General features: G+C 36.8%; 3 protein-coding genes across 11 annotated transcripts in view; all 3 read left to right on the top strand.

The window, feature by feature from the left end:
* LOC108965804 (protein split ends) overlaps positions 1-4,674 on the top strand; it is a 58,291-nt gene extending 53,617 nt beyond the window's left edge. For 7 of the 9 annotated variants that reach the window (XM_018928432.1, XM_018928440.1, XM_018928441.1 and 4 more), the window contains 6 exons: positions 50-162; positions 328-420; positions 539-773; positions 856-1,245; positions 1,308-1,648; positions 1,791-2,078. In XM_018928432.1, coding sequence (XP_018783977.1) covers positions 50-162; positions 328-420; positions 539-773; positions 856-1,245; positions 1,308-1,648; positions 1,791-2,078 — 1,460 coding nt within the window. Of the gene's footprint in view, positions 1-49; positions 163-327; positions 421-538; positions 774-855; positions 1,246-1,307; positions 1,649-1,790 lie in introns of all 9 variants that reach the window. The other 2 variants (XM_018928436.1, XM_018928439.1) reach the window with 2 other exon arrangements.
* Positions 4,675-8,368: 3,694 nt separating this feature from the next.
* Positions 8,369-10,626, top strand: LOC108965776 (facilitated trehalose transporter Tret1). The gene is made up of 6 exons (XM_018928378.1): positions 8,369-8,721; positions 8,792-9,021; positions 9,101-9,775; positions 9,832-10,020; positions 10,145-10,210; positions 10,294-10,626. The coding sequence occupies exons 1-6, from the start codon at positions 8,664-8,666 to the stop codon at positions 10,510-10,512; spliced, it is 1,437 nt and encodes a 478-aa protein (XP_018783923.1). The 5' UTR covers positions 8,369-8,663; the 3' UTR covers positions 10,513-10,626.
* A 1,787-nt stretch (positions 10,627-12,413) lies between these two features.
* LOC108965775 (facilitated trehalose transporter Tret1) lies at positions 12,414-16,842 on the top strand. The gene is made up of 8 exons (XM_018928377.1): positions 12,414-12,817; positions 14,749-14,981; positions 15,080-15,210; positions 15,264-15,456; positions 15,593-15,746; positions 15,817-16,031; positions 16,163-16,429; positions 16,500-16,842. Exons 1-8 carry the CDS (start codon positions 12,769-12,771, stop codon positions 16,644-16,646), a joined length of 1,389 nt encoding a protein of 462 aa, XP_018783922.1. The 5' UTR covers positions 12,414-12,768; the 3' UTR covers positions 16,647-16,842.
* Positions 16,843-16,875: the final 33 nt, after the last annotated feature.

Below are 16,875 nucleotides of genomic sequence, written 5' to 3'. Positions count from 1 at the left end.
TTTARTCAAAGTTATACCATATTAACTTTTCCATCATTTCCTTTCGTAGGCGTTAGCAGCATACGCACCAGCATTCCAACGTTAAGTCCTCAGAGCCAAACTCGTGTTACGCCGCTACTTTTGCCGACTGGCATGACCATGCCGCCATTTGAGTCAAACTTGGTAAGTTCCACGCCTTTTAATTTTACGAATTTAGTTAATTAAGTTAAAGTTTTGAAAACTCATTAAATATTGATCGTAAATACGAGCTGTATGCACCTAAGTAGATATAGATAGTTARGTAGTAATCGCGGTTCCTTCTTTATCATATTTCTTCGGTGGACGCAGCAYGACATTGGCACCTATTGTACAAGTTCTTCTGGTTCGCGTGCAACAAAAAGTCCACCACCCGCGCAYCAGCAGGCTTCGCCCATAACTCCGGTAAAATGGACTTACCTTTTTGTWTTTCTTAACGCTGTCTGTTGTGATTTCATGATTTAATTGCCTAAATTTGTATACTTTTGAGCGCAAATAATGACTTTGTAYTTTCACTTAACAGAGCGAATCCAGTTTTCCTGTGGGTGGTATACGTGGAGTACCAGCACGTGACTCGTTTATCATCTACCAGCACATCTTAAGAAATCAACAGGAAACAATGAACGCATCAATACGTGGTGAATTTGATGAAAAAATGCTCGGTGGAAGCCCGCCACTGGAGCTGCGCCGCCCAGGTAGCGTGCCACGCACCGTTGCCGTGCCACATGGTCTACAGAGTCCCCAAGATCGTGCAACGGGTAAGTTCATATCGCCTAACCTAAGTTCGCCAATCATATGTTTAAGCACGAGAGTTGACACATACATAAAATCCTTTAACAGATTCGCCACAAGTAGCACAAGTGTATGTGCACAACACCCGTTTGACACACCCACATTACACCGAGCGCTCATTCTACGAGGCGGGCCGGCAATTGCCCATCGAGCCACCGCCTGCTCATCGATCAGTTGCAGCGCATAGTGTAGTGGGTCCCCCAATGCCGGTAGCTGTACCTCCACCCGGCACCGGAACAACGAGCCCATTTGTAGCTGCACCAACGACACAGATGCCAACGTCGACACCGAACGTTGGAGGTGGCAATGTGAATGTRCCCCCACTAGCAACAGCAGTTGCACATTTACACCCCGCTCAATTGTTGGAGCATGAACGAGAACAAAGGGAGCAACGCGAACGGGAAGTACAGCGTGAAAAGGAACGCATAGCCATTACAAGTAAGAACTAAATAATCACTATATTTTATGAGAATGCATAATTACAATATATTTTACTCTAGACTCCAATATAGATAACTTGCCAGTTGGACAGCAGACAACAACAGTGCAAGCGAGAAACATGCAAGTAGCGACACCGCCTCACGCCAATCCCCCTGTGGCCCARCCACCAGCGGCCGACTCGCTACTCACGTTGCTGCAACGCTATCCGGTCATGTGGCAAGGACTTTTAGCACTAAAGACGGATCAGGCTGCTGTACAAATGCATTTCGTATTTGGAAACCCACTTGTGGCGCGCGCTTCGCTGCCCTGCAATCGCGACGGCAGCACTCCACCACTGCGCATAGCCCAGCGCATGCGGCTGGAACAGACACAGCTAGAAGGTGTAGCCAAAAAGATGCAGGTAAGTCGAAACCCTTAACCACATACTGACACGTGCTTAAAGCAATAACAACAACAACAATGACAATGTTTTAACTTCTCAAATGATCTAACAACAACAACAGTGACAATGTTTTAACTTCTCAAATGATCTTATTTTACAGTACGAAAATGAGCATTGCATGCTTTTGGCCCTACCTTGTGGACGTGATCACGCCGATGTCCTGCAGCATTCGCGAAACTTGCAAACCGGTTTTATTACCTACTTGCAGCAGAAAATGGCTGCGGGTATAGTGAATATTCCAGTACCGGGCAGTGAACAAGCGGCATATGTTGTGCATATATTTCCATCATGCGACTTTGCCAACGAGAACTTGGAGCGGGCTGCGCCTGATTTAAAAAACCGAGTTGCAGAGATTGCCCATTTGCTAATAGTAATCGCAACTGTCTAAACGGTCACTCACAGACAAGAAAGCCATAGGCAGGCTTAAATCAAGTGGCATGTTCAACTGCCGCACCTTGCTTCACAGAATCAACGAAGAAGGTTCGAGACATTTGTGTTTTAAACACAAACTCTCCTCAAATATGACCAAAAGAAATAATTAAAACAAAATATACAATCTCGCGAAAACTGAATACATACACGGAAGAGTTTTCTAGCAGAAGCAAAACATTCACAAAAATTTACGAATGAATACGAAGAATAAAGTGAAAATATTGCCAGGTCATTATGCACGTGATGCAACAGATGTATGTATTGGTTGAAATGTATCTAAAATCTTGTACATACAATAAGAAACGACATGAAAAACTCACTAACGCCACACTGACAAATGCTCAGGCTGGCGCAATATCAACGCATCCAACTTGACACACCATATATTGAGAGCAAGCAAGCAAACCCCATATATAATATTACGGAAGTGCGTGCAAATATTCCAAAAGAGGTATTCGTAATTCACGCACTCAACTAAAAACACACACAAAAATGAAGCAGAAAACGCCAATAATACAAAACAAAAGAAGTATATGAACTTGTTAAAAATGTATAGAAAATTTATTTTTATGCTTTTAAGCAAATTGTTATAAGCTTTGTGAATACCTCTTTAGTTTTTGTTTAATTAATTATATATCATACATTTATTTGTTTTTGACACCGCAATAGTTTTACGGGTAAAAATTTCCTTAGTGTTTTCGTAGTCCAGAATTGAAAAAAGTATGAAATAATTATAATAATTTTAGTGAGAGTAAAACATTAAACTAATTTTATGGATATCAACAATGAAATTCGTAATTTATATATTTGATCTCAAACTAAAGAAAAGTTTTACATCTTAGTTTTTGCTTTATTTCCAACAACAGTAATTAGCAGACAAAGCATATGGAAATTTCATGTTCCCGTTTTTGTTTTTAAATCACTTAAAACAGAACTGACTAAAATATGCCTTGTCTACTTATATGTGTGCATAACAATCAAAAAGGGAACAAAACTGACGTCTATACAGCACATAGACATTTTTGAAAATTCCAGTCCCAACTAAAAAGCGGAATTGATGGGCTTGAGTTTATAAGATTGTGTACAATTCCCTTGAGGAGGAGTGYGTATAGTGGGGGATTGAAAAGGCACTCTTGTGAATTCAAGCAGGCATCAAATATATGTTGGGATCTGCTTAGTCGAAGCGTTGACTCAATGGAGATGCAAAATTTCTCCACGCCAATCGCTATTAGTAAACGCTTGAATATGTATTTTCTAAGCAAGTTTCAATCCGGAATACACGAACTTGTTATGTGCGAATGTGTGTTTATGTTTATGATTAATTTACTAACAATTATGAGGTTCTGAGAATGCCCTTAGATGCTTGTTACAATGTAAGTTCAAATACCAAAAACAGAAAAACATAAGGGAAACTAAAACTAATACTGAAAGCTGCTTGTAGTCTTACATACATTCATACATAATATAAATATCGTTTAAGAAATACAAATGCGCAATTATGCAACAGCTTAAATTTACTTAAAGCTCCTTTGTAGACCTCCAAAGGTTCCAGTGAATTACTTAGCTTTTACGCTCATTGCAAAGTAATGAATTTAMAATTTTCACTTGTGAGGTCTTTCGTTTCATTAGCCGCATTTCGTTGTCTTATAAATTGTTACTGAAAAGAAAATAAGAAAAAAGTTCCCATTTCACTAACTTTATCTAATTTCATCACTGCCATTTATAATATACAAATACATTCGTTTAGGATGCACAATTAACTCTTGTAAGGCGCACAATTTTATTTGTTTGCCGTAACAGGTAATCTTCTGTGCCTTGTGAAGAATTCATAGAGATTGCTCCAATAGCATGAATTTAACAAAATTTATATATTTGTATAATGGCGTTTTCCCGTGCTTGCTGTTGGAGTAGTTTCTACAAACCAATGTGTGTTTTCAACCGGATTCGACGTCTGTTTTGCTTCCCTTTTATTATTGTTGTCAGCTTGTTTGCACAAAACGTTTTGTTTATTATTCAACTTTTAGCTTTATTTCACTTTTTGTTTGATCTAATTGGAAATCTATCACGAGGAAAAAGTTGAAAAAAATGTACATATATAAAATTAAAAAATAATAGTAATAATAATACTAATAATAAAAAATTAGCAATAAGATAATCCTGTCGGGATTCTATAATATAACATGTCTACCCTTTCCCACTTTTATTAATTGTATCTTTGGTAATGAATAACGTTGTAAAATATTAAAATAGTGTGTAAATTATCTACATATGATATATACAAACATACATATATACATATATGCATACATATAAATTATTAGTAATATTAAGCGTTGATGTAACTAATTATTTACGAGATAATAGTAGTAGTGTCTATTAAATAAAATACACATAAATAAGTATGTTAAATTAATGTACAGTTATTGATAAAATTAGTTTTTATTATAGTGTTAGAACAAATGAAAATCATTAAATGCAAAGCACCCAAAGTTGCGTTTGTCAAATAAATACAAAAAAGTTAAAAAAAAAAAATGAATTAAATGAAATAAAAAGGATACTGTAATATCTAGTAGTAATGAATGAACCGAGCTGGAGAAGCGAAAACGAGTTAATAAAGTTAGTGTATAATATTAAAAGCAGAATATGTATATTTATACATATACATATACATATATATGAATATTAGAATGGAAGTGCGTAAGTGAAAAAATTGTGCACTCGCCCTATTGCATAAAAAAAAGATAAATATACAAATATAATATATAAATTATATACATACTTGCATAAATAATTTAAAAAATACAAACTAAATAAGTTTCAATATTATCAATACATACATACGTTTTAAGTTGTAACATGAAAAGAGTTTCTCTTTTTAATTTTATAAACAAAGAAACTACAAGAGCAAATACAATAATAAATTTTCTGTTATTTTTTTCTTACAACAAATTAAATGAACAGTTKATTTTTTGATTTTGACTAGACACCAGTATCCACTTTTGAAAATATTATACTTTTACGGCGGCGTAGTGCTCTTTTACAGCTTTCTTCGGAATGGCTGATTTTATTTAGATTTCTCAATCCTTCTTCATTCGCATAGCAAAATGTCAATTTCTTGTTTATCACCCACTTGTAATTTTCTTAGCTGAAAACAAAAGAAGTTCTGAACGTTTTCGTTTTTATTAAAGAGTTTCGCAGCGATTTGAGACTTGCTTTTGTTTATTGCATCTAGAAGGTTGCGTTATCTGTCTGTCATTCCTTTGCAGCTGGTCACGTCAGGAGCGGAAGGGCGGGCAAAATTCAGTTGCACAAACTCCATTGCAAAAACCCGAAAACAAAAATAGATTATGCATTCGACAAATGTCTGATGTATACCAACGTCGGATGATTGCATTCKCATAAACAAGACTAGGATTCCTAAGCAGTAGTGCAGGCGGCATGTGTATGTATGGGAGTTGAATAATAAACGTAATAGCAAAATAAATCTAAAAATGATTGTATTATAATAGTTATGACCAATGCGAAAGAGAAATATTCCCTACTCATTAAATGAAGAAAAAATAGCAAAATTTCAGACTATAAGTGTAATTGTTAAAAAGTTTAGAAACATATATAGAAAATACTTGAAAAGTGAAAAATACTTACGAATATAATCACCAACCAACCACTTAACTGGTTCTGGTTTGGAACTGGAAGTATCTGAAGTCAATGAACCAGCACATAGATATACATACATACATACATGAAAACAAAAATACAAAAATACAAAAAGATATAGACATATGTAAATAAGGCTCGCTGAGTTCCATCGTCTTTAAAGTCGTTAAATCCTAAACCATACAGACATACATAGAATTTATATAATTTCGAATCGATTTTCAATGCTGCAAAGAGATATACTATATATACAACATATGCGTATGTATGTACATGAATAAATGTATGCACTTCTGTGGATATGATCTACTACAAGTTGTAAATTATATAAAAAATTTATTAAACACCTTAAAGATTATACAAACATCCACACAAACACACACATACACTATGTATAGAGGTATTAGTAAATAGGAGTTCTAAAATCTTAAATGAAGAAAATTTAATAAACCAATGCGTAAGAAAAATTGAGAAATTTAAAAGATAATTTCAAAGAACGTAGGTGTTTTGTGTGTGATGAGGAAAGATGTAAATATTATTTATAATTGTATGGATATATATTATAATTAAATTGACGTAAAATTTAATTGAAATAAATGAAAAGAATATTAAACATTAAATAACGGCATTCTTAGCTTCGTATTGTTAGGGTCTTGTTGTTGTTGTTTATGTTTGTGTTGGGACTGCATACAAGAGATTCTTTTACTTTCACTGGGCGAGCACCTTGTGGCCAGTTCACTACTTCGTGTTCTCCGTTCTATCGAGCTTGGTATACGAATTTCGGATATACAACTTTTATTAACCCTCAGCAGAGAACACCATAATGATTATTTTATGGTTTGTAAAATAAAATCTTTTTGCGTATAAATTTGCAGTTTTTATTCGGGTGCAATAGGAAACGGGGAAGGAGGCCTTAAATACGATATAAATAAGAAATAAATTATTTACATCCTCTGGTTTCGGCTCTAAAAGGATGTTATTTCGCAGCAAAGACACAAACCTGCAAAATAACCCACTATTTGGATAATCACGAAACTAGGGARTTTCAGTGCAAACCGGAAACGTAGCCATATTGTGTTTTCTGTTGTGTATGCGAATGTATGTACGTGTGTGTGTATTTGCCTTGATTTAAAGTCATTGCTTTAATGTTTTTCTAAATATAAACTAATTTAAACCATTTTTTATATTGGCAAAAAGTGGTCGACTAAAATGCTCCTCATTTGTTAATTTATTTATTATTGTAAAAAAAAAAAATTAGTTGAAGTTTTATTTGAAGAAGATTAGAAGACTTTTTCGACTACCCAATATTAGTTGAATTTAAATAAAACAGAAAATTAGTACCATGGTTGATTCTATTTTATTGCCCGTAACTGTAAATATACGCTTAATATACATATGTATGTTTGTACATGAATGTGTATACATACGTATTTATATACATATATAGTACCATGAGCACACAAACTAGTAAGTTCACCAAGTTTTCAATCCAAACTCATGACACTTTTAATTGGCGATGTGTAAAAATACAATTAATTATAAATGAACTGCTTCCAGAACAAATTCGTATTTAGTCAGCACACACAAACATATGTACGTGTACACGGCTAACTGTATTGCAATTTGGAATACTTAAGCGCCACTCTTTTATATTATAATTCGTTCATTTAGCCACCGACAAGAGCTTTCTTTGATAGCTCGAGTTAGAGAAACGCATGCAGAGAGTGTTATGGCTGCGTAAGAAACAAAATTCCTGGTTTTTAGGTTAGGGCACTCTTCTGGATCAAACCGAACTTTATCGCACATAACCCTGCACTACATCGAGTCAATTCAAAACCGATGCAGAACTATCTTCTAAATAGCCGGGACTGGTTTTCGGTTTCTGTTTTTTTTTTTAACATGATGATGTCTTCGGAATTGCTAAAAGTGAGAGAAACAGATATCGTCTGTCTAATGTCGCTAACACCCTATTTGTTAATTCATAACCTTAAAATCAATATATAGGGAATTTGGATGGAGATTTAACCATTTTTACTACCCTCTCATCGAAATAGTCGCATCGTTGCTCGTAACACTGAAAATATTGGGTAGTCGAAAAAGTCTTTTTGTAATTCTAATAAAATGTTATATTTATAATAATAAATAAATAAAGAAATATGTACCATTTGGTCGACCATTATTCCATCAGTGTAAGAGTTTCGTAGGTGGAAATCGAAATTCCGAAATACCCTGCAACGACGGCTATTGACAAAATACATAAAGACTTTTCCGACTACCCAATATATATACATATGTATATATGTATGTGAGCGTTTTTGGATAATGCAATCCTATTCAGATACATGTTATAATATTATTCGTAAGATAAACGGCAATGTTCTGGCCCAGTGTTTTCTAGTCGAGGGAAGACTTCGCATTCCATGAATCACGACGACGATTGGAATAGTCTTCTTATCGCTTAGCATCTTATCCGTAGATATCAGGCGCACGATTATGTACACACGTTTTGTAAACATAAACAAACAATGAGGAGCTTCTGACATTCATTACTGTTAGCTACTACTGGCTATTGGCGAAATCTTGGTTGGCATTGCGACATCACTTGTCGGCGACAGCAAGTAAGAAGTGAAAAAGCAAAACCATACTCGCTCATAATTAAGGCAATTGTGGCAATTGTGTTCCGATGACAAAACACTACAAACTCATTTGAGTTTTTCAATTATAAAATCGGACGGACTGTTAAACRACATTACCAGCGCAAAGGAAGCAGATGAGAAACGTGAGCGCTTTGGGACGGTTGTACGAGCAAACTATTATACGGCTTACATTCCAGTAGCATAAGCTTTGATAGCGGGGTGGGGTGAAGAGCAAAAATCATACGCAGATGTGTCTACCAAAGAATTTGAATGGTTCCACGATCCAGAAAATCGCAACAACTGTCGGTAATATGGATGAGGGACTTTGAAAGACAACTATTTTATTAAARGAATGTTTCGTTTTGTGCACTTTTAGGTAATATACTATGCTTGAACTTTGGCATCATGCTCGGCATTACGCCAGCGCATATTAGACTCTACATGGACAAAAAGACCCCCTTGAACCGCGTCGCCGACGATGTTGAAGCAACTTGGATCAACAGTAGTATTTTTGCCAGCGCTGCTTTGAGCTCAATCGTATGCGGTTTCATTGTAGGAAAAATTGGACCCAAAGCGGTGCTTCTCGTCAGCGGTCTTCTGCAAATCGTAAGCTACCATTTTTCATTGCTGCCTTCCCAAACATTAACTCAAACTGCCCACAACATTCCTCATTTTTTCATATTAGTCCAGTTGGTTTTGTATGCATTTCGCATTCGACRTCTTACACATCTATTCGTCCCACATTATGGCTGGAACGGCTGCTGGCGCCGCCCTCATAGCTTTACCTATATTCATAGCGGAGATATCTGAGGAGACCAATAGCGGCGCCCTGATTGTAACTATCGAGCAGTGGCGTACATTGGGTACACTTATCGGTTTTCTGCTTGGCCAACACTTGCAATACGATTATGTGGCGGTGGTGGCGGTGTGTATCTCCTGCGTCTTTACCATGATGTTCCCGTTTAGTCAGGAGAGCCCGTACTTTTACATGCGGAAGGGTGATGTGACCAGGCTGGAGAAGTCTTTGCGCTGGTTTCGGGGTGTGCGTAGTATAGACGAGCGCAACCGACCTGAGTTTTTACGCGAATTGGAAGATTTCAAGAGCAACATGGACAATCAGTTTATAGCAGAAGAGCTGGTGCCTCGTGCGTATTTGTGTAAGGCCACGCTCTGTACCCTGTTCTTGTTTGTGGGTGTGCATTTGAGTGGTATCTACGTGATATTAGCCAGGTCGAACCTGATATTTATAGATGACGTCTTCGTYCAGTTTCCCACGGACGTAAGTGTKTTGATTTTCGCCCTCGTACAATTTGTGGCAGCTACAATGAGTGTYTGGCTCGCCCCAATAGCTAGGAGAAGGGTAAGTCTTTCGTTAATAATGATGGGAATCTGAGAGCTCATGGGCTTTCGTTTCAGATTCTCTTATTTATTTCGGCACTGATCTGTGGCTTTGCGTCGATTAGCTTGGCGGTTTGCATGACGTTAGAAGTGAACGGTCAATTGCGATGGGTYGCCTCCGTGTTATTGCTGCTACATGTGTTTTTTGCTAACTTGGGCTTGTACCCGTTAATTTTTCTAATTCCTCGTGAAATGCTGGCCACGAAGGTTTGTAAAAARGCAGAGGTTTGATGGAACAAGGTTTCTGCATGGCCTTTTTCAATTCATTTGTTTTAAAATTAGGTTTCGCCAGTGGTTAGGTTTCTGTTCATCATTTATTTTTCCTTTGCAGTTGCGCGTTACCTTAACGAGTCTTTCCTGGGGCCTCTCATGGCTAATGACTTTTATTTTGATACAGGTTAGTACAACAGTTGTTGTGTTGTGAACGGTTACACTGGTTACATTGTGATGAGTTTCAATTTATTGTATCCATTCGAAAAGTATTTTCAGTCTTTTGAATCGACAATTGGACTCTATGGATATTTCATCATCTTTGGTGTTGGYTGTGTCAGCGTTGCGCTCTTGGCTCTATTCGCGCTTCCGGAGACGCTGGGAAAATCMCTCGAAGAGGTGCAAAATAGGTGGGGGCTCGAAAGTCAGACAGGGATTTCGAAAAGCAATGTGCCACAGCGCGGGCATATCCATTTAGAGCGTTACTAAGGTACTTATACGAATCTTGAGCCAAGAAAGGTATGTGTGCATACCATATATTTTTTAACGAAAATTTTGTGTAATCTAATTATATGTAATAGTTYATTAAATACATAAAAACAAGTTCAAATTAGTTTTATTCGGTTGATTTGGAAGGAGGGGGTTGCCAGTAAAGCGAACCATTTTATTCYATAAACTTATATTTAACTATATTGTTTATTCCTTCAATCCCACGACTGTTTGGTTTACTTGCTGTATAGTCGTTGTGGCCAATTCCTAACACTAAAAWAATATTCTGACAACTCGCGTGACTGGCTTACAAAAGGCCAAATTCGCATCAAACTTCCATGCTTTGCATGCAAGCATGTATGTACATATGTATGCACGGAGCAGATGTCAAATGGTGTTTAATATGTATGTGTACATATGTATAAGCTTTTACACCTTTCTGTGGTAGTATAACTGTAATGCGATATCTGTAAGCAGAATATTCCATCAAACATGGCACCGAGGTAATCTCAATGAAAGATGAGGAAAAAAGTCTGAAGGAGAGCGAAGGCAAAGTYGTATGTGAATCAGCCATTATTTTCGATTGTTATTTTTCAAACCCTCAAGCAACGAAAGCGAAAATGATAACAACAACCAAGCTATAGCTACTTAATTTCAGCATTATGGGATTGTAAATTAGTTTGTAACTTCATAGAGAGCATCYGTCAACGTTTCGCCGTCTCAATGTTTGTGGTCGATCCGATCGCGTCATAAGTATTTAAATCGTTTATATTTCGGTTAGATATTACGGTAATTAACGAGGATTTCACCCTGTCGTAGGAAGTTGTTAGCTGCTCCTTTAGAGTATTATACAGGGTGGGCCATGTAACGTTTTAAATTTGAATTATCTATATTTCGACATTGGAAACGTCAAATGCCAATCGGAAAGTGACAGATATTCAGTAAAAAGTCTAAAATTTACGAAATGGGTCGCTATTCACTGGAAGAAAACTGGGAAATATTGAAAACTTTTTTCCAAAGAGCGTTTGACCGAGGATGATCAATTTTACCGAAAAATTATCTTTTCGGACGAGGCTCATTTCCACCTCGRTGGTTACGTTAATCGTCGAGAAGCCAATGCACCCAGCACGAATCACTGTATGGTGYGGATTTTGATCTGGTGGAATCATCGGCCCATTTTTCTTCGAAAAGAAGAAGAAGGAACCGCCGTAACCATCAATGGTGAGCGATATCGCGCAATGTTAACCGAATTTTTCTTCAAACAAATTGAARAGGAAGACTTGGACAACATTTAGTTCCAGCAGGACGGCGCTACGTGCCATACACCAAACGCTACACTCAATCTTTTACGCCCTATCTTCGAAAATCGCATAATCAGCAATACAGGTGACGTGAATTGACCTCCCAGATGCTGCGATTTAATACCGTTGAACTATTTTCTGTGGGGAGCTGGTAAAGATAAATGTTACGCCAACCATCCAGAAACAATTCAGGATCTAAAGTACGASATTCAAGCTGCTTAAGCTGCCATAAGGACCGAAACCATCGAGAAAGTACACCAAAATTGAATCGGATAAGGTACTATAAACTCAGCCGTGGTGGTCGTTTGTCCGAAATTGTTTTCCACAAATAAATTTCATAAAACAACCTTTTAAATAAATGTTAGACCTTTGAAAAATWTCAAGCCGTTTTTTTTATTGACTTTTTAAATTTAAAATTTTATATGGCCCACCCTGTATCATTCGTGAGGGCTTTAGAAAACGTCTAATTTTGCACAGGTTGCGATAAGAGCGATATCACAGGTGTATGGGTATACAAGTGTATTGCTGCGCGCTTAAGTGCATAGGCAAACATGTACAGCAACTTTTATTCTTGGTTAATCCTTTGCACATCACCGACTTCAAAAGATCATAGCTGGTCTGAAAATAAGACCGTAAAACGACGCTACATTCAAAGACAGCGCCTCACAGTTAGCTGACAGCTCGCCGAGTGCAGATGGCAATACATTAGAAATAGAAAAGCAAATTTCGCAAAACGCACAGCAAGAATAAGTACTCGTAAGCTGATCGAAACCGAGCAATGAGACAAGCTTTTAGCTGGGCGCTGAAATTTAAAATTCCGTTCAAATACTTAACGAGTTGTGGATTGAAGTTGAAAGTAGTGGAAAATTTGTGTATTTTGCTTCGATCTTTTTGGGCAAGTGAATGTGCGTTTGTCAGTTCAAGTTGGTGAGAAGAAAGTTACTCAGCGCCGAAGATGACGGACGGAAATCAATCGAAATACCAGTACTTGGTTGGAATATGTGGTATGTATGGAGCGTTTGTATTGTTGTTGCTCCTTCGACAAATGTCACAAAATCAATTTTATTTGGCTTTATTCCTTCTCTCCGGCATAATTTTTATATTTATTTATACATATTTGTCTTGCGTTTTGATATTTAAATCCACTTCAAGAATTAAGTGAGCTTGTCGTATAAGCATAAATATTCAAAGAAATGCAGTGCAACCGGTTTTTAAGCACACACTAGTCGGTTCGCAAAATTTAAGAATTTAAAAATTTGTTTCTAAAGTGGTCCCATTGTGGCGGTCAAGGTCGTGCGCAACATTAGTTCACTCTGCATTCGATATTTGCGGGTAGTACCAGAGCGAATCGGCAATATCTACGAGCTGAGGGAATGTCACTGCAATGCACTGCAGATTGAACGGCGCAGATTATCATGAGTGATAGATAAGTAACGAAACTAGTTAAAAGTCCATAAGTGATACTCAAATGCATTTAATTTGTTACCGATAGTCGCCGTAATCTCCATACTCTACTCTCTAAGTGCCTTCGTTGAGGGCTTTCGCCCAAAGATGTGTGAACTCGCAGCTCTGTACTTGGGGGCATTGCGAATGAGCACGTGAGGGTAGCGGGAGGTTTGACTTCTTAATGTTTTACAACGACGCAAATTCTAATTCTGGAATGAAAGTGTACACTTCAAATGTCTGGTGCCAAAARGTAATGCTTGCGACACAATCTCCACATTGAGCGTAACAATTCATATTAGGATTTCTTTAAAACCTAACCTTCCGATGTGACTTAAGGTTTTCCAGTGATATGTGCTTTGAAAATAATAAATTTATTTCAGAAGAAATTCGAATAGTCGCAGTAGTAGTAATAGTCTCAATGCTACGACTAAACGAATAGTATTAATCGGTTAATATTCGAACGAACGGTTACAAACCGAATATTCGAATAATTAATGTCMTGTCCGGCCTATTTTCCTTTATTTTTTAAAGGTAATTCGCATGCCTTTGTGTAGAAACAAAGAAGTTGCCGAAGAATTCACTGATTTAATAAGTGATCTTAATTTACCAAGAAACGGACCAGAACTGTTAAATAMAGTTTTTATCAAAGTTATGACTGTTTTGGRAAATGAAGCTTGGAAACRTTTTGAGTTGGTAAACATTTYCTAAGTATTCATAAAGACAAATTATGAGAAGATTGTGCAAAATATGCTGACAATAATCTTAATCATCTAAAAAATGTCTGGATAATTTGGGAATTATAGTGAGGAATAGTGAGATTGGTTTCAGCTAGATCTAAAAGTGATGAAAGAAAGTCATTGGTATCCAGGTATCCAAGGAAAAGGTCGGTAGGATCGTCACATGCTGGCAGAATGCTGCTGACCCTTAAAAAGAGATTGTCGACTGGAAACTGATAAAATCCGTTCTATTGAAATATTATATACCAYATCCCTTTGACATTTTTTTCCATGCCTACTTCGATGTGTGTTTATTTTTCAAACAAAGTAATTACCATAGATGGTACCAAGATAAACACAAAGAGTGCCTGAAAGCGGCAACTCAATACATTTTTTGAGTTGAATTCAAGACGTTTTTAATAGATATTCAATCAATATATGTAGATAATTTCAGTCTTTTAAAATATATTATGTCATAAATCTCTATGATTTTTTGTGACAATCTGTTGCATTCTACAAATAACTTTGTGTATTCTATTAAAAATAGTTCTTTCATCAGGCTGCGATAATCTTAAAGAGGTCCATAAATTGTTTTCAGCTTAAATAAATCACACGTATTCATTTCATCAACATCATAAACTAAATGGGTTTTGTAATCTAAGTTATTTATGTGACGGATAATCTACATGACTCTCACTATTTTATATTTTCCTCTCTTTCTCTCTCCCAATATCTTCATTTTACTTCTCGGCACCGGTACTCCTTTTCAACAGCAAATATTATGACGGTATCATATGGCGGCTTCTGTGGCTGGGCATCTGCCAGCTTCGTGGAACTGCAGTCCAAGGATAGTCCGCTCGAGACTGGGCCTATGTCGAGTTCGGACGTTGGTTGGGTGGGTTCTATAATTTGCGTCGGAGGTGTCCTAGGTACGATATTTTGGTCATGGTTTGCCGATCGTTATGGGCGTAAAAAGTGCATGCTGTTGGTGGCGTTACCTTCATTGGTAAGTAAATACTTAAATAAGTCCTGGTGGTAGAACCCACGAATACTAAAACCTGATATGAAAAGGCAATTTTTTATATATATTTTCAATTTTCCTAGACCGGTTGGTGGATTATACCCTTTGCTACCACACCGACTCATCTTTGCATTGCACGTGTCTTCGGTGGTTTTGCTGGAGGTGGCATATTTACTGTTCTACCAATCTATACTGCCGAATTGGCGCAAGATCAGTGAGTAAGAGGCTTTCTGTGTTTTATGGCAAATTTAATATTTTTCTAAACAGCGTTCGCGGTATTTTGGGGACAGTTCTTATGTTAACATTTAACTTTGGCATACTCATTGCATTCGTTTTGGGCAACTTCTTTACCTATGATAAGGTGGCTTGGATCCTTTCATCGCTGAGCATTGTGTTTCTGCTATGCTTTCCATTTTTGAAAGAAACTCCTCAACACCTTTTAAATAAAAATAAAATCAAGGCAAGTTACCCAAGGATAAAGAGGTTACCACGCAAAAACCATATATATTGTGCTTTASTTTAAATTTGAGCAAAGCTATATAAAAAATAAAATAGTGCTTCTTTCATAATCTTAATATCAATATGTCAAATTCCAGAAAGCTGAGAAATCATTGAAATACTTTCGTAATATACGAGCATTGTCACACGAGTGGCCTGAAGACTTCAAATTTGAGCTGGATAAACTGAAGGCAGATGTTAAACAGAATGATGAGAATGACGCAAGTAATGCGTTAACCTGGAAGGACATAAGTAAGTGCTGCAGAATTTGTCTCTGAATTTCATAACTTTTAAAAATGTTCTTCCGGTAATTCAAATATAGATAATSTAACAACACGTAAAGCCTTCCTGATTGGTATTGGCATTATGACTTTGATGTCGTTTTCTGGTTGTTTTGCTATGCTCAACTATTCGGCGAACATTTTTAAAGAGTCTGGTTCGAATCTTTCGCCCACATTGTCTGCAATAATTGTAGGCGTACTTCAATGGGTCGGATCCTATATGTCAACGCTTTTGGTGGAACGCGCAGGTAGGAAGGTGAGTAAAAATTTCAAAAAATKTTCAATTGAAAAGTCGATAAAGGATAAAATATTGGATATCTTGCACTGTTATATATACTGAGTTAAGTGCTGCTGATGTTAATGACATTCCTTTACATATATATACAGTCCTTGCTGCTAATTTCAACCACTGGCGTTGCGTTGGGCCACCTTATATTCGGTGTGTACTCTTACCTCGATGTGCTTGGCTACGACGTTAGTGGGTTCTCTTGGTTGTCGGTCTTCAGCTTTTCATTTACAATATTCATAGCGAGCTTAGGCTTGCTGGGGCTGCCGTACTTGATTATAGCGGAAATAATGCCACCGAAACTRCGCAGCATGGGCTCCATGATCGGCATGATTCAGTTGTGGATCACCACTTTAATTATACTAAAGGTTTGTGCTGCGAATAAACCCTATTACATATACATACTCTATCATAACTGTTTATATATGTTTTTCTTAGTGTTTACCGTTAATGATCGAAGTGTTGGGAATGCACGGAATGGTCTTTGTATTCGCCGGTGTATGCATTATTGGCATCATATGCATCTATCTGTTTATACCCGAGACCAAAGGAAAAACCATCGAGCAAATCCTGGAGAGTTTATAGTATTAATCCGACTGGGAAGAGTTACACTAGCGTAGTAGTATATTTTATTTCTTATTAAATGATGTTCCTAAGTTTTTAGTTTAAATTTGAGTAAAGCTATATTTGGGCTTGTTTTGTCAATGRACTAATGTAGATTTTAAGATTATTTGTTTTTGTTATACAATACATATATTTCAATATACGATAATAGACTGGGGTTTGACTAAGCCTTTGATGATATAAACTCATT

The sequence above is a fragment of the Bactrocera latifrons genome, unplaced genomic scaffold (genome assembly GCF_001853355.1).
Source record: "Bactrocera latifrons isolate USDA-ARS-PBARC rearing strain unplaced genomic scaffold, ASM185335v1 scaffold_149, whole genome shotgun sequence".
Taxonomy (NCBI): domain Eukaryota; kingdom Metazoa; phylum Arthropoda; class Insecta; order Diptera; family Tephritidae; genus Bactrocera; species Bactrocera latifrons.
The sequence above is the reverse complement of the archived record's forward strand: the minus strand, read 5'-3'. Positions and strand labels throughout refer to the sequence as shown.